At 44.6% G+C, this 16,059-nt stretch overlaps 1 protein-coding gene across 10 annotated transcripts in view; it reads right to left on the reverse strand.

The window, feature by feature from the left end:
- Positions 1 to 4,452: 4,452 nt before the first annotated feature.
- The window catches only part of FGFR2 (fibroblast growth factor receptor 2), a 136,211-nt gene continuing 124,604 nt past the window's right edge, over positions 4,453 to 16,059 (reverse strand). For 7 of the 10 annotated variants that reach the window (XM_064488494.1, XM_064488496.1, XM_031461878.2 and 4 more), the window contains 5 exons: positions 13,619 to 13,741; positions 12,996 to 13,066; positions 11,174 to 11,311; positions 9,555 to 9,660; positions 4,453 to 6,145 (listed from right to left, as the gene is read on the reverse strand). In XM_064488494.1, the coding sequence (XP_064344564.1) occupies positions 5,981 to 6,145; positions 9,555 to 9,660; positions 11,174 to 11,311; positions 12,996 to 13,066; positions 13,619 to 13,741 (603 nt within the window). In that variant the 3' untranslated portion in view covers positions 4,453 to 5,980. The other 3 variants (XM_064488497.1, XM_031461875.2, XM_064488495.1) reach the window with 2 other exon arrangements.

Genomic DNA, 16,059 nt, shown 5'->3' on the forward strand with positions numbered 1-16,059 from the left:
ACATGATCCTTGGGAAATTCACAACAGACTGCAATTTCTTGAATCTGTTTCTTTAGTAATAATGACAATTATAAATATATACACATACACATACATGTATTTTTCTTTGTGTCTTTCTCTACGTCTACGTCTACATAGAGAGATGACAGATACATACATATATAGACAGATAGAGACAAAACAGCACCTAATATTTGAGTGCTATGTAGCAGACACCATGCTTAGTGCGTCCCAGGTAAAATCTAATTTAATTCAACCATCATTTGAAAAAGGGATCGTTTGTCACCATTCCATTTAAAGGCCAAGAAAACATTTCCTTCTTTATTGTTAATTTATAAATCCATAAATCTATCCCTTTCCAAGTACATCACGCTGAGGATTTTGACTTGTCAGGGACGCAGGCAAGGTTCACCTAAGTGCCGTCAGCGAAGGAATTAGGACAGGAGAAGGAGACTCAAGAGACACAATCCAAAAAGAGGCTGTGGTCTGAGCCACAGGAGGAAAACTCACTTACCTGCATATGTTTTTGTTGTTGTCATTTTATTTTTTATTGAAGTCTAGTTGATTTACAATGTTGTGTTAGTTTCTGCTGCACAGCATAGGGATTCAGTTATGTATATACACATATATTCTTTTTCACTATAGGTTAGTACAAGATACTGAATATAGTTCACTGTGTTATACATTAGGACCTTGTTTATTTATTTTACATACAGTAGTTTGTATCTGCTAATCCCACTTCTAATTTAGCCCTCCCCCCTTTTCCCTGCATCTGTATTTTAAGCCTAATTCCATCACTGAACCGCTACACACCCTAGAATTCAGCCCTGCAAATGAAAGAAATCCACAGCCTTTTATTTCAAAGGTCCCAGGAGGATGACAAGGCCTGCTGGCGTTTCCAGATGATTGGCACTGACTGTCCCCGTATCCACCATCTTCTACAGCACCTCATGTGACCCCTGAGACAGGACTTGGAGGTTAATTTTGAGGAGCTCATCAAAACCCCCGGAAACCCTGAGGAAAAGAGGACGCGGAAGGGCCCCGTTCCAGAATGTCACTTAAGATGTGGAAGGCTTCTGTAGTCCCTGCCCAGCCAAGTCATTTCAAGGCTTCCAGGGGATGAAATGTGAGAGAAGATAAACTTTGCTTTCATCTTCAAAAACATCAAAAAATAAATAACATCAAAATGCAGGCTGGATAAGGAGGGCTCACTGTGCATACATAAGTGATCTTACATTCATCGGTCCCAGCGGACTGCTCAAGCTCACTACAATTTATTTGCTTACGGAACTGGGGACACAGGGCTGAGAGGCACTCAAGGATTCCAGCTAGAAGGAATCTCTACCCCTCTGTACCACGTGGCAGGGCCTCCTTCCTTTCTCACCCAAGAGGAAAGAGATGGAATCGATCAATTTCTCGGGCCCTCCACTCCACAAGGCTGCACCGAGGTCTCTTAGCTATCCTGGCCATTTTATACGTGCAAAAGCCAGGCCAATTCACTGAACTTATCTTGTTCTAGAAAACCCAGCAAGGTATTACGTACCTTTGATCCATGATCTAAGTAGTATTTCCTCAGCTATTAAAATCTTATGAAGACAATTTACACCCACTGGGCTATAATAAAAATAAAATATGCACCTGAAACTAACACTGTAAATTGACTAGACTCCAATAAAAAATAAGAATAAAAAATATGAACAGTAACAAGTTAACAAGTGTTGGCGAGAACATGGAGAAGTTGGAATCCTTATACACTGCTCGTGGGAATGCAGAATAGTGCGACCACTTTGGAAAGCAGCCTGGCAGTTTCTCAAAGGTTAAACACAGAGTTACCATATGACCCAGCAACTCCGCTGCTAGGTACACAACCAAGAGAAATGAAAACATATGACTACACAAAAACGTGTACACGAATTGTTAACAGCAGCACTGTTCCTAAAGCCAACAAGTGGAAACGACCCAAATATCCATTAACTGATGGATGTGCAAACACAATGTACATCTATCCACATGATGGAGTAGGATTCGGCAATAAAAAAGGAATCAAATACTCACACAAGCTACAGGATGGATGAATCTTGAAAAAATTACAGTAAGTGAAAGAAGCCACACACAAAAGGCCACATATTGAATGATTCCATTGGTATAAAATGGCTAGGATAGGCAAACAGGAGACTGGTGGTTGCCAGGGTTGGAGGAGAGGGTAGGGGAAGGGACTGCTAATTGGTAAAGGGCTTCTTTTTGGAGTGAGGAAAATGTTCCAGAATTAGATGGTGGTAATGGTTGCACCATCTTGTGAAAATATACTTAAAAAATCACAAATATACAAAAAAAAAATTCTTGGGAACCGAAAACTGGTTGTTGAGGATGGTCTGCCAGAGCTAAGCTCCTACGGGTGGCCCTCATGCCTGGTAAGACCATGAGGCTGGTGATACAGATTTACAGGTGAGGGAATGAAGGTGCAGAGAGAATCCACGACTTGCCCGGCATCACCCAGCTGTAAGAAGTAGACCAATCCAGTTCCATCCCAATCCATCATCCACCCTCTTCCTCCTGGACTGCGTAAGGCTGCAGCCTTGTTTACTTAGACCATTTCCCAGCCATGTGACCCTCAGGAACCTCAAAATTTCTCATCTGTAACAGTGGGGGGCGGGGGTCTCTGGACCTCACCTTCCTAAAGCCTCAATCATACAGTACAAGCTAGCAGACCAACTTCCTGTTTCCAGAATGGGAGCTGGGTCCTCAGTCCTTAGCTGTTCAAGTCTGCCAGATGTTTCACTGTAACTGCACGTGTCAGTTTCCTGTGTATGGGATCAAGGAACCTCCCACAGGATCTGGTAGAGGGGAGCTCCCTGAGGTAACAAGGTGGGGAGAAGCTGAGAGTGGATAAGGGTACCTGGTTCTTGGGGAATCCACTGCATTCTCCTTAAGGCCCGCCTTCTCTGCCCTGCTCCTCCAACCGCCCAACCTGCCCAGGCCACCACCAGCTGGACTTGGACATGGCCTTTTGAATGTACCCCCTTCCTGGTTGGAGACAGCAGAGCTGGGTACTGCTCCTTCCTCACCAAGATGCCTGCGGCTTTTGGTTCTTGACGTCTCGATGACAGTCACACTATGGTTCAACTAATTCCCATTGTTTCCTTAGGTCCCGGGGTGGGAAAAAGCCATATGTTCTAGGGTTCTGCCGTGTCTGTTTATTTGGGGCAGGTCTCAAAAAAGAAGTATCCCCTGTCCTTCTCGTGGCCATGCTACCTTCCTTCCCTTGATGACAAATCTAACTCTAAAGCTAAAATGGCCAACAGCTAGTATAGGATTTTAACCTACCTTACCTATTTACAATGTAATTTACATTGTAAAAAGCCATAAACTGCCGTTTCAGTCTCAAAAGTATAGATGATGCACCAGGGATGTTCACAGAGAAGAACCTGCATGGACCTGGAGCTCCAAGTCCTTCCTGCAGCCTGGCCATGGGCATCCCATGGGTGAAGACGGCCAGAACTGCAGAATCACCTTCCTGTACACTTGTGACTAAAGGCTGCTTTCACTTATCTTTTAAATCACCTTCTTTTGGGTGTGATGATAACCCTGTTTGGATAATAAATAGCACAGGAGATTGGAAAATGCAGAATGAGGGCTGGAGGCCACTCTCCAGTTGGCTGGTAAGACCCTCACTTGCTGCATCACAAATGGCCTCAAACACAACAAAGATGCCAAGGATGACATCTTTCTTTTTATTTTTTGAAGAGAAATTTTTATTTTATTCTGAACTAAAAAACTGAGTTCTGGCCAAGGACGGCACTTTTTAACCACCAACAGCCCGAGGAGGTTCTGAGCGCACGCTGAAGTTCAGGAGAAGTCAGGCTGTTTTTGTCTCCCTTTCCTAGTGTGGAGGCTGGCAAGCAGATATAATGAAACCTTGAGTCAGAGATTCACATTTTTTTAAACAGGTAAAATGCCATCTCCCTCTTTAGTTTCTTGGCAGCATGGAAATAAGTAAAATTATTTTAAAAATTTGTTCAAGTTGTCTTTTTGAAAATTTGAAGCAAATTCTATTCTCCCCATCCATGATGAGGAAGCTAGCCTAAAAGCTTTCAAGGTGCCCAGTATTCAGATCTCCTGAATATCTCCCTTCTCAATACCTCCCGTCCTTAGGACAGCAGCTTGTTCCCAAAGCTCCTTCCCATGCCATTCTTACTTGCTCCTCTGGGAGAGCTAGGGCCCAGAAAGGAACACAGACTCCCCTGGGGTCCCAGGAAGCAACCGAGCCTCTTCTGATTTTCCACTGGATCCCCCATCCCAGATACTGCTGGTCCCGGCCAACCCCTCCAGCAAGTCACCTGTTTGTAGGGAACAACTGACCTCTCCAGCTCGGCCTTCTTTTAGGCAATCACATCGCACAGCCCTGAAGTCAGCACCTCCGAGCACAGGAAACCATTTGGTGAGACACGAGTATTAAAAAAATAAGCTGCGTGACATTTATTTTGTCTTGTTAACATTAATATCTGTAGAAACATTTTTATTGTCAGTATAAAAATTAACAGGTTTTATTAAATACTTTCTCCAATTTTGTAATGCGTAAAATCAGTGTGATCTGCACTCATGTCACATGGCTAGAGCAGAGTGAGGTGTTTCAAAAGCAACACACAATACTTTCAGTACAGAATGAACAACATGGCAGTGTTTTTTGTCTGACATTGGCATCGGGCGGGATCTTTTGGTGAGGTCCTGCCAGAACGAGGTGGAAGCAATCCCTTAAAAGGATGGAAGTATCCCGAAAACTATCAGCAGAACAATTCGGCGTTTCAGTTTTCTGCGATGGCATGTGAAGGCTTCTCCATCGCCAGTGAATCTGGAAGCCATTAGGAAGATTCGCTGAAGAGAACACAGGCTAATCTGATAAATGTGCAACTCAAGAGGCAGCAGGCCAGCTGCCGGAGAGCAAGGATTCTGCCGTCATCTCAACGAGGGTCCCTCCTTGAGGAATGGTTAAGGCATCTTTTTAAGAGAACGTTGGTGCCATTTCTCTTGGGGAGTCCAGTTAAATGTTTCTGGGACCAATGACAGAGCTGCACACCCAAACCAAACACCTTCTTATGAACAGGTTCTTTGAATGTGGGCATTTAGGTGGTTTAAGAACAATCATCTGACAGCAGAGTTTAAACACAAATAAATCAAAACGTCATTTTCCCCAAATTAGTCAAATTCTGTAAATATTTCTCTTTTCAAAGGGTCTGATAACTAGTTAAGTCCAAGCAACAGATTAACTAGTCCGATGGGCTGCCTGCATAGAAATGTCACTTAAATTACAAAAAAAAAAAAAAAAACCTACTATAAACGATTAATTGTTTTGTATATTACCAATTCATTAATAAATTAATGTTATACCATTTTCCCTGAAAGCAAAAGTATTTTTCCACCTCTGCTGGGTGAAAATTAAGAAATTCTGTGTAAGAACAGCATCTAGCAAATAGCTATTAAAAAAAGAGAGACCAATTTTCTGGGTGCATTGGGACATCCATTTAAAATCAATACAAAAAATAATTCCTTGTAAATATATAATATATATTTATACATAATTTGAATATATTTACATACATCCAGCACCTATATACTGCAGTTGTGCTCTGTAAGTGTGTGCTGACATATATTTTCTCCAATTATTACAAAATTCACAAGGAAGGCAGACCATCTGTTTGCCTTGAGTCCGGCTGGTCCACAGCCAGTACCCAGAGTGGGTCACGGACACGGACGGGGTGGCCCATGAAAGTCCACTGCCCCAAACATTCTTTCTTCTCCTGGTGAAGATTCTAAGTTCCAACTGAATAAATTCTTTACACGTGTGCCGATTACGTTTCCAATTATTTACTCCTCTGATTCATATATACAAGCCGAGACAACAGGCTCCTAGAGGCACGGCCTCCCTGCTCAGTACAGCCAGGTCCTGACACTGCCCCAGGTGGGGACAGGAGGACAAGCTGGTTCATGTTCTAACACTGCCGTTTCTATGTGGATACTGAGGAAGGCAGGGTTCATAAGGCATGGGGTCCGGAGAGAAAACAGAATCATCTCCTGAAGAGCAAGAACTCCTTGTATCAGGGTAACTAGGTGAATACTGTTCGAGAGGCTGACTGAGGTCCAAGTATTCCTGAAAGAAGGGAAGAGAGACGTTTTATTTCATCGCGGGTCAGGATAACAAGGTGAATACGGTTCGAGAGGCTGACTGAGGTCCAAGTATTCCTGAAAGAAGGGAAGAGAGACGTTTTATTTCATCGCGGGTCAGGATAACAAGGTGAATACGGTTCGAGAGGCTGACTGAGGTCCAAGTATTCCTGAAAGAAGGGAAGAGAAGACTTTTATTTCAAACGCAGGCTCTGAGACGCTGACATGGGAGTTGGGGTGGGATGGGGGCACCCCCCCAGCAGGCTGAGACCCTGCCCGCCCTGGTTCCCATGAAGACCTCCTTGAGACCCCAACGCTCTCTCCTCTAGGCTGCCCTTAACTTTTCTTCTACATCTCGAATAACCTATTGGCAAGCAGGGAACGCTAACACCCAGCTGAGCGGTCACCTCGACCGGCAGAGACCCAAGGACCTCCCGGCTGAGCACATGGTTCAAATCCACATCCAGCAAAACGGAAAAAAAAAGATGCTGTGGATGCCCCGAACCCCTTTTCATAGTTGAGACCATGAATATTTATTTTACAAATCACGTTTTACTATTGTAGCTTCTAGGATAATTTAAGGGGAATATGTCTTCATTCAGCGAGTAATTTCACAGATGTAATTCATTACTCTCAGAAGCTCTCTGAGTTGAAAATGTAAACAGGTTCAAGAAAAGCTTGGATACACTCGTGTATGTTAAATCCATAATGGACTGTTAAAGAAAAGTTTAGAAAAATGCAGGTTACGTTTCAAAGTTTTGAAGGTTTGAAATTCCAAATCTGCTCCCGGAAGCATCCATTGGTGTTGCTGTCGGAGAGCCTGGCTGATGGCTCCAGATAGCGTTTCTTCCGACTTATGACAGGGGAGCGCCCACCACCTGCTCTTGTGTCGCCCATGGACTAGGGATGGTTTTTAACATTTTTAAATGGTTGGGCAAAATCAAAAGAAGAATACCTCATGGCATTAAAACTACATAAAACGGTGTAGAATTTATACAAAATTTAAATTTTAGGCTCCATCTAGTTTTATCCGGGACACAGACGCATTCATTTATACACCATCCGTGGCTGATTTCCCACTGCAACGGCCGAGTTGAGTTGTTGCTACAGAGACCGAACAGCCCCACAAAGCTGAAAATATTAAATGTCTGGCCCTTGACAGAAAGATTTGCAGGCACCTGACATTTGGTAATTGTCAAAATGCACTTTTTTTTAAATTTTCTTTCTTTTCCTTTTTTCTTTCTTTTTTTTTTTTTTTTTTTGTGCAGATGATTAAACAAAGTCTTCCCTGTTTATTTGGTGCAATGAAGTATAGCAGATGAAATGGGGGAAGGGGAAATTATCACCTTTCACAAGATTAAGTTTTAAATGTTTTTATATGTATTTGAATTGTTAAATTGGTTTTGCTGAAATAGCATGTCACCTTGAGATACTATTTGAATGTTGGTTTCAATAAGCAAATGTTCAAAATGTTGGTTCTTGAAATTGTTTAAAAACAAAAACAAAAACCTCTGAAACTATGAAAAGGTTTCTAAACAGGGGGACTTCTGGGTCTCACTGCCTCAGTTGGGTGAGCAAGTTGGGGTGCTTCTGCTCACACCCCCAGAGGCCAACGAGTTGACTACGACACATGGTTTTTGCTGAGAGGCGGGCAAAAAGTGCAGACCACAGCACAACCAGCTTCAGTGTTATCAGAAAAGAGCCCACAGAATGTTGGCGACTATACATTTTAAAAGACAAAGATTAAAAAAAAAAAAAAAGAAAGAAAGAAAGAAAAACCAAACCACTGCTATAATTCATCACCAGGGTTGGCAAGAGACAGAGTCCCTGTCCGAGAATGGGGGATGTGTCAGTTCCAACAACATCAGCATGAACCGCACAACTGGAAACAAACACGCCCACCACATCAAAAGAGAACTTTTTGCTTACAATGATAAAAATGAAATTTTGTCCTAAATGGAACCATTTTTCTCAACCATGTGGTAGTGATTTTCAGAAGGAAAGAAACTTCGATTTTTATATCCGTTAGACAATATGGCATTCTGCTTTTTTAGTTTAGGATGCTAGATGTAAATTTCAGTGAACGGGCCCACTTGAAATGTATAGATATAAACAAATGGCATCGACCATGGATATGGGATCACTAAAATGGAACTTTAGTGCTTTCCCAGTTTCTAACTGAAGCCATAAACGTTCAGATCTGATAGGGAAAAAAAAAAAAAAAAAAACAACTAGGGGTATCAGTGGATTCCAAGTCTAGGGTTAAAGGAACTTATACTAGAAACAACAATTTTGGCAGGAGAAGAAAGTTGGGGTTTTTTTCCCCCTTGAACTGTTCCTTTCCTTTCAACTTCTGAAGGTCAGCTGTATTCATTTAAATGCAATCTCTCTCTTTATCAGCCACAGTCAGACACACAGATAATATTCCTGGCTTAAGACCGTAAATCACAACATTTGATTATTTTTAAAAAAATCACTCTGAAACTATTACATGTATTATTTAAAAATAAATTAAATGTATTCTTTTCCTTCTAAAATATTTACACAATTTTAGCCTTTTATTGTTGTTAAGACAATTGTGGGGTTTTTTTTGTCCCCCTGTTTGGAACTATTCTGCATCTTCGTTAAATATCTTGAATTCATTCACTAACGGTTTCTCTCTATTGTAGGGTTTTTCTGGCCTTGATGGGTTTACCATCTTTCCTGCTCTCTGCACGGGGAAGCAGTCACTGATGTGGCTGAGCTTGGACAGTGAGTGACAGAAGAGTGTTTCTTTTGTTGGCGTAGATTATAAATATTTCATAGAAAATTAATATTTTAACAAAAGGTAGAAGCTTTTGTCTGAGTCTCTCATCATCAGGAACCACGTGTACATTTACATACACAGAGAGGGAGACAAGCCACAAGCCATGACCAGGCAGGGGCATGGAGGTCTGTGCCATGTGTACGACAGAAGCTGGAAAGGCACAACTTCACAGCAGCATCACTTTAAGCTCATTGGTAGCGGACCATCCGCAGCCCTCACACTAATGACCAGGGTACGGAATCCAACCGGCGCAGAAACCCCAGCTCCCTTCCACACAAACCCCAATGCTACAGTTGGACCTTTCTTTCTCCTCCCCACCCTCCTGCACATGCACCCTGAACCCACCACCCACAAGCCACAGGGAGGAGCAGCCTCAGGTGGGGTCCTCGGTCTCTGGTTTTGTGAGTCAGAACTCTCAAGATGCAGTTCCAAGAAAAGTCAGGATTTGGGAGGAACACATAGTTTGACTCAGTCTGACCCCTGGGAACAATGATAAACTATACCACAGACTGCAACGGGGGGGCTACATTTAAAAACTCACACTGGCCTCCCAAGCAAGGACCCCGGGCTTCTGAAAGGAGGTTCTTACCTCATTGGTTGTGAGTGTGAGAATTCGATCCAAGTCTTCGACCAACTGTTTGAAGGTGGGTCTCTGTGAGGGCACTGCATGCCAACAGTCTCTCATCATCATATACCTAGAAAAGATGGATGCCCTTGGTGAATTAATTTCTAAGCACTATGCCATGGCTATAAGTCAGTTTTAACAGGCAACAAGGAAAGATGTCCTAAATTATAAAAATGTGTCTGAACTTCCCTAGCAACTCAGGTGGGAGGTGGTGATTCACTTTGCCAAAAGATGCATTGCATGGTTCCTCTGAAAGGCACTTTGGCTTCCAAAAACCTCACTTTATCCAAAATGTTTTATGAAGGTATCTATGTCATTAAGAAAGACACTTCTGTGTGTCCTCACGGCTGACGTCTGGTCTCCCTGTGGCAGTGATATATGACAGGCCATCCCACTTCCATGGCACTTTGGGACACTGTGGGACGAGCCATACAGGGGCAGGCCTTCCCTCACCACACGCCCCTGCCTGGACCAAGGCAGCTCGACTGTTATCTGCCTGACACTTTGGACAAAGGTTCCTTAGTTTAAAAAAAAAAAAAAAAAGAGTCGGAAAACCACAACTTCAAGGCAAGGTTCTTATGAATTAATCTGCCGTCGCTGGGCTGCACCTTAACTTCCTGATTAACTCTTGGATAGGCCCAGGTTCCCAGGCCTTATCTTGATTATGGGTTTCGACAAACCCTCTATATTAGTAAAAGCACAAGGGATGACAAGGAGCACAATAAATGCCTTTATATCATATACTATAAAATGTGGCCATTCATCAACGTCCAGTGTACACCGAAAGCGCTCATGGGATTACAGACATAAAATCCCCATGAAACGATACTCAAGAGACCCTGGTCTCTGGGACAATCACTCTTCTTAGTTGGTTCTGGGACTCCTTTTCAAAGCACTGATTTGACTGCACAAAATGCATGTCTCCAACACAATATAATTCCACTTAAAGCACCGGGTAGGTTTTGCTAGAAACCAGCTCATGGTTTTATAGTCGGATCAGGAACTCTAAGGATGGCACCTGGACAAATTTTTAATTCTCTGCACTAAAATCTGGGTAAGATATACGTAACCAGGCTGTGTTCGTTCGCTCAAAAGGTGGTCAGGGTCCCTCTACAATAGCCACTTTCAATGGTCACAAAGAGACTAGAGAAGCAACCATTCTCCACTCGCTGTGCAGGTGCCAGGTACCCTCGTGATGAAAGCGAGCACCCCACGGTCTTCAAGCTTGTGTTTGGGGGAAGGCCCGATGTCCCTTCCTGTCACTCTGAGAACGGCCAGGCACGGCACAGTGGCCCAGGGAGGTCACCGGGCGCGCCGTGCAAAATCGGGAGCCCTTGGCCAGGCAGCCCGGCACCTGCTGAGGTTTAAAGCTCTCTTCACACACTGCAGAAGGACGTCTTTGCTTTTGGACGGTCAGGGCCATCAGTGCAGCTCTCTCTCAGTTCTGGGGTTGAGCCCAGAAAGCTTCAGCAATTCTTCTTCTTAGGACATGTTTGGACAACCAGGGACCTTTGAAAAGCAAACCAGCCAGGAGAAGTGTTACTGGGGGCCACTGGGGAATCGGGAGAGACAACAGTCCTTACAGTTCGTTAGTGCAGTTTGCCGGCTTATCCATCCTGTGTCCTTCCTTAAGCAGCTTAAAAAGTTCCTCCACCGGAATCCCTGGGTAGGGCGAGCCCCCGAGAGTGAAGATCTCCCACATTAACACCCCAAAGGACCAGCTGCAAAGGAGGGGAGAAAACAGCATCACTAACTCATCTGAATCACAGAAACCTAAACACCCAGTTAAGAAAATAAACGCCCAGTCACTTCTTACGTTCAAAGACGAATGACCGAGACCCTTCTGCCGTTCCTCCGACATGCCCCTTCCTGCCCCCAAGAGCATCCCCAAAATGACGATGATGAGAGGCTGTTCCGATGGAATTTTCCATCAACAGACGACAAGGGATGGTTACCATCACTCTTTCTTTGTGTGTGTGTGTCGGGGGAGGGTAGGGGGGTTGGTGGAGATTCAGGTGTTTTTTTCCCTCCTTTCATCGCTCTCAAATAAAAGTATTTGTCTTGATGCAGCGTCGGCAGCGTGAACTTCTAAGCTGTGAGGCTCTTTGGGCTCCTGTCTGACTCTTCTGTCGGCCTGTGTGCCTGACTCCAGGGCTGTGACCTACAGTACGGGCAGTTAACAGAGAGGCCACCAAGGAATTCTGCGAGGTAACAGCTGCCTAAGGTGCCCAGTGGACCATCTGAGGGCACAAAAGGTTCATGACTTACTCTGGTCACCGGGCAGGGATTTGGGTGGAGGGATCCTGTGCCCCAGATGAGCTTCATACACAGAAACTTAAAACATCTCACAGGGCACGATTTATACCTGGCCGTGAAGAGACCCACAGCTGGGTCCTGAGCCTTGTTTAAGAGACTCATAGTTCCTGAGCTAATCAAGCCGAGAATCCTGCATTTACCTGTGGTGCTGGCTTAATCACACCCTGATGGATTCTATCAGGGTGAGTTTCAGGAATGAAACTGCCTTCAGTTTTGTGCGGAGCAAGAGGAGCAGCATGGACTGGCAGTCTGCTGACTGCAAAACTGGGAACCTGGACGCCTTCCTCCTGGGATTGCCGAAGGGGACCAATTAATGCCTGCCCAGAAACCCTCCCACCCACACAAATAAGAGGGGCTCAACTGATTGGTTTACATGGTTAATTCTGAGAAAATTATAGATTCACAGGAACTTGTCAAAAACAGAGCAGAGAGAGCCTCTGTACTTTTCACCCAGTTTCTTGCAATGCTAATAGCATCTTTCAATCACATTTCCAAACCTAAAAATTCTAAAACACCACTTAGAGCCTGGCCCTAATGGTATTTTTAAGCATATCATAATAGAAATATTGCATTGTCTTCAGTCTATTTCTATAACGTTATCAAAGATGCTAAGACAAGATCAGACTTTTTTCAAAGGATAAACAGGGAGCAGTCCTGTCAAGATCACCCGAGTGGACCATGTCCCACTCAGCCTCCCCCTGTAAGAACAAACCTAGGATGGGGGAAATATGCAAACCACTCTCAAGTAGGAAAAGTCTGAAGGCCCGGAGAACATGCCAACAGCCTGGCAAATTAGAGAGCAGCTTTGGACTTGCACATCCGTGAGTAAGTTCAAGGGGGAAACTTCCGCTCTGGCAGGAGTAGGTTAGCGACTCCACCTCCTGTGCGCTTTGAAGCCGGGCAGATTAGTAACAGAGCATTGGTTAGCAGCCTACCATAAAATCCGTCCTTTCTCAGGCCGGCTCCTGCACCTTCTATGGATGTGTGAAATGCAGCAGGCGCCAAAGAATGAAGGGAAGGCAAAGAACGTGTGTGATTTCTGCAACTCAACCCGAGGGAGAAGACGGAGAGGGGGGAGCTACTACTCACACATCGCTCTGATGGGTGTACACTCTATCGAACAGGGCTTCTGGGGCCATCCACTTGACGGGAAGCCGCCCCTGCAGGGGTGGGAGAAAGGTAAAAGCCAATATATTAAAAAGCGGTTTACTTTAGCAGGTTCCACCGGGCTGTGCCCTGTTTATTTTAAGAGCTGACACCCTAATGGTTTTCACTGGACACTCATTAGAGCAGAAATGAGCTCTAACCGGCACTATACAGAGTGTGTGAGATACACAGACCTGGACACATTAATAAATGTCATTTCCTTGGATCCTCACGATCATCCATCTCCCTAGCACCCAGACGTACCCCGATCAACTTCTAGGCGAAAATTAGCCCAGAAACTCGCAAGCTCTCATCTTTGCTGGGAAAGGTCTTGATGCAGAGCCTTATGAAATCCCAGAGGTTGCTGATTATAAAGACTGTTTCACATTTACTGCAAGTATCTTAACTAAAGCTTAAATCTGCTTATAGGGAGGTTTGTAAAGAGTAAGGCAAAAGAATAGGAATAAAAAAGCACTGGTCCTTCTAGCTCCGAGCATCAGCTTTCATCTGGAGCATTCCATGCCACCCCTCCACCCCTTCCCACCATAGCATCACCACAGACTTACATTCGTGGTCTTCTTGTAATAGTCTATATTGTTGATATCTCTGGCCAGTCCAAAGTCGGCTATTTTCATCACGTTGTTTTCTGTTACCAAAACATTTCTGGCTGCTAAATCTCGATGAATACACTGAAATTGAGAAAGAACTCATTTCAAAATGCTTCTAGAGTAAAAAGAAAACATATTCCTTCTCAGAGCACAGACAGAGAAGACATCTTAAGTCAAAAATTGGTTTCCTTTTCTAACTTAAAAAAAAAAGCCAAGGCCCTAATCATTTCCAAGAGCAAAGGTGGATAAGAAAACACATTTCCCTTTACCTGCAGGATCTGTGTTTAATGACCCTAAAATCTTCTGTCTCAACACCTGCTCTCTTGCCCTTGACAGCCAAACTTTCAGAAGAGCTGATTAAACTCCAACATCACATCATCTTCCCCTCCTGGTCACTTCTTGATCATTCTAATCTGTTTCCATCCCTGTTCCTCCTGAAGTTTGTGAAGAACTTCTTGATGGACCCAAACAACCTCTCCTCCGTTTTTCCCTCTGCAGTTCCAGACACTGCTGATTTCTTGCTCATTTCTGAATCTGTTTCCCTGCTGAGTTCTACCCCAATCCCCTCTCTTGGTTCCCTCTCTTCCTTTCTCCCTGCCCCTCCAGATCCCTTGGCTGGCTCCTCTCTCCCTCCGGCCCTCAAGACAGAGGAACTGCCCCATTCATCTTGTATATTTCCGTGTATCTTCATGGCTTCAATTCTCAGATACACATGAAACGTGTGCAAATTCCTATCTCTATCCTGACCTCTCTCCTGGGATCTAGATTTTCATTTGTAACAAGCTCTGAATCATTTCCACATTGACATTCCTTGACACCTCAAATTCAAGGTCTCTACTCCCCTAATTCTTACCTTTTTGGTCTTTCTCATGTACACCTGAGGTATATACACCAGAATTCTTTACACACTCCTCCCAAGTTCTGTTGATTTCAATTCCCAAATGGCTCTCCAGTCTGTCCGCCCCATCCCGTTCCCACTGAGTCCAGAGCCTCATCACTGTCCACACCCCAAGCCACACAGACGGCTACACTGCCGCCCAACTGATCTCCGTGCTTCCAGACTCAGCCCTATTACATCTTCTCTGCTACCCACAAATTATGTTTCTGAAGGAGCTGACCCTGTCCTTTCCTGGCTTATATCATGGCCAACGCCTGTCTACCCATATTCTCCATCCAGTTCTCACCCAACACCTGGCCCCCACCCAGAACCCGACCTATGTCTGCCACATACATGGGGGCCAGAGGCTGAGACGCTCACCACAGGGCAGCTGATTTATAGTTCTTTTTAAGTTTTAAAATTATTTTGTGTTGGGGATGGCTAGGTTTGTTTATTTATTTATTTAAATGGAGGTGCTGGGCTTGAACCCAGGACCTCATGCATGCTAAGCACGTGCTCTACCACTGAGCTATGCCCCTCTGCCTTGATTTATAGTTCTGATACTAACTCCACAGTCTCAGAACAGTCTAGTCACTATAACTACCATTCTTTCTTTTTATAAATGATGCACTTGTAAGGTGTTAGAAATGTCTTAGTTATACTTTAATATATCAACATTTCATCATGATACATGGTCATGAGGGCCCCAAATCATCACCCCCCAATGGTAAGGAATAAGTGAGCAAGCATCCTTGTCACTTTTACCCAGGTTCTCGGCAAAGACTATTATGTGAAGGAGTCGTATCAAGCTGTGTGACACAGATGAAATGGGGCTGATTGTAGACATTCCATGAAATAAGGAGCATGTCAAACTTTCTCTGAAGAATAAATGAGGAATAACTTTTTTCTGTCCACCCCCCCAACTAGTCCTTGTGTTTATACGCTTCTGTGGCCCCCGGACGGGCTCAGATCATTGCGCGGAAAGCAGGAGAGCCCCACAGGCACACATGTGCCCCGCAAGAATGGAAACAGGAAACGTGAGCGCTCCCAGAAGCCGCCTGGGGACCCCGCCGGGGCGGGAACCGGGTTCCTGGTTTCAGAGGCCTCTTTCAATCGAACCTCTAAGCCCTGGGCCAGACTCTCCCAGCAGTGTGCTCCCTGCCGACACGACTCTGCACGTCTGGCAAGCCCTGCTGTCAGGGGACTCTGACTCCCCGTGTGCTGGGCTCCGACCACACATCAGGGCTCAACTCAAGAGCCACCACAACGGCAACCTCCATTTTCACTGTGACGGCCAGAATCCAGCAACAACCTCCCGCATCCCAGGGCACTAGGAAACACCAAAGCCCACCCTCTGGGCTGAACAAGAAGAGACTTGGAACCAATACTCAAGAAAAAGGAAATAATCAAAGTCAAGCCAAGTTCCCATCGTCTGCAGAAGTCTGAGCTGTACTTCAATGCAAAGAGCTGACCATCTTACATAACGCGGGCTCTCAAACTGGTATTCCATCGTAAAGAAGTG

The sequence above is a fragment of the Camelus dromedarius genome, chromosome 8 (assembly GCF_036321535.1).
Source record: "Camelus dromedarius isolate mCamDro1 chromosome 8, mCamDro1.pat, whole genome shotgun sequence".
Classification (NCBI taxonomy): domain Eukaryota; kingdom Metazoa; phylum Chordata; class Mammalia; order Artiodactyla; family Camelidae; genus Camelus; species Camelus dromedarius.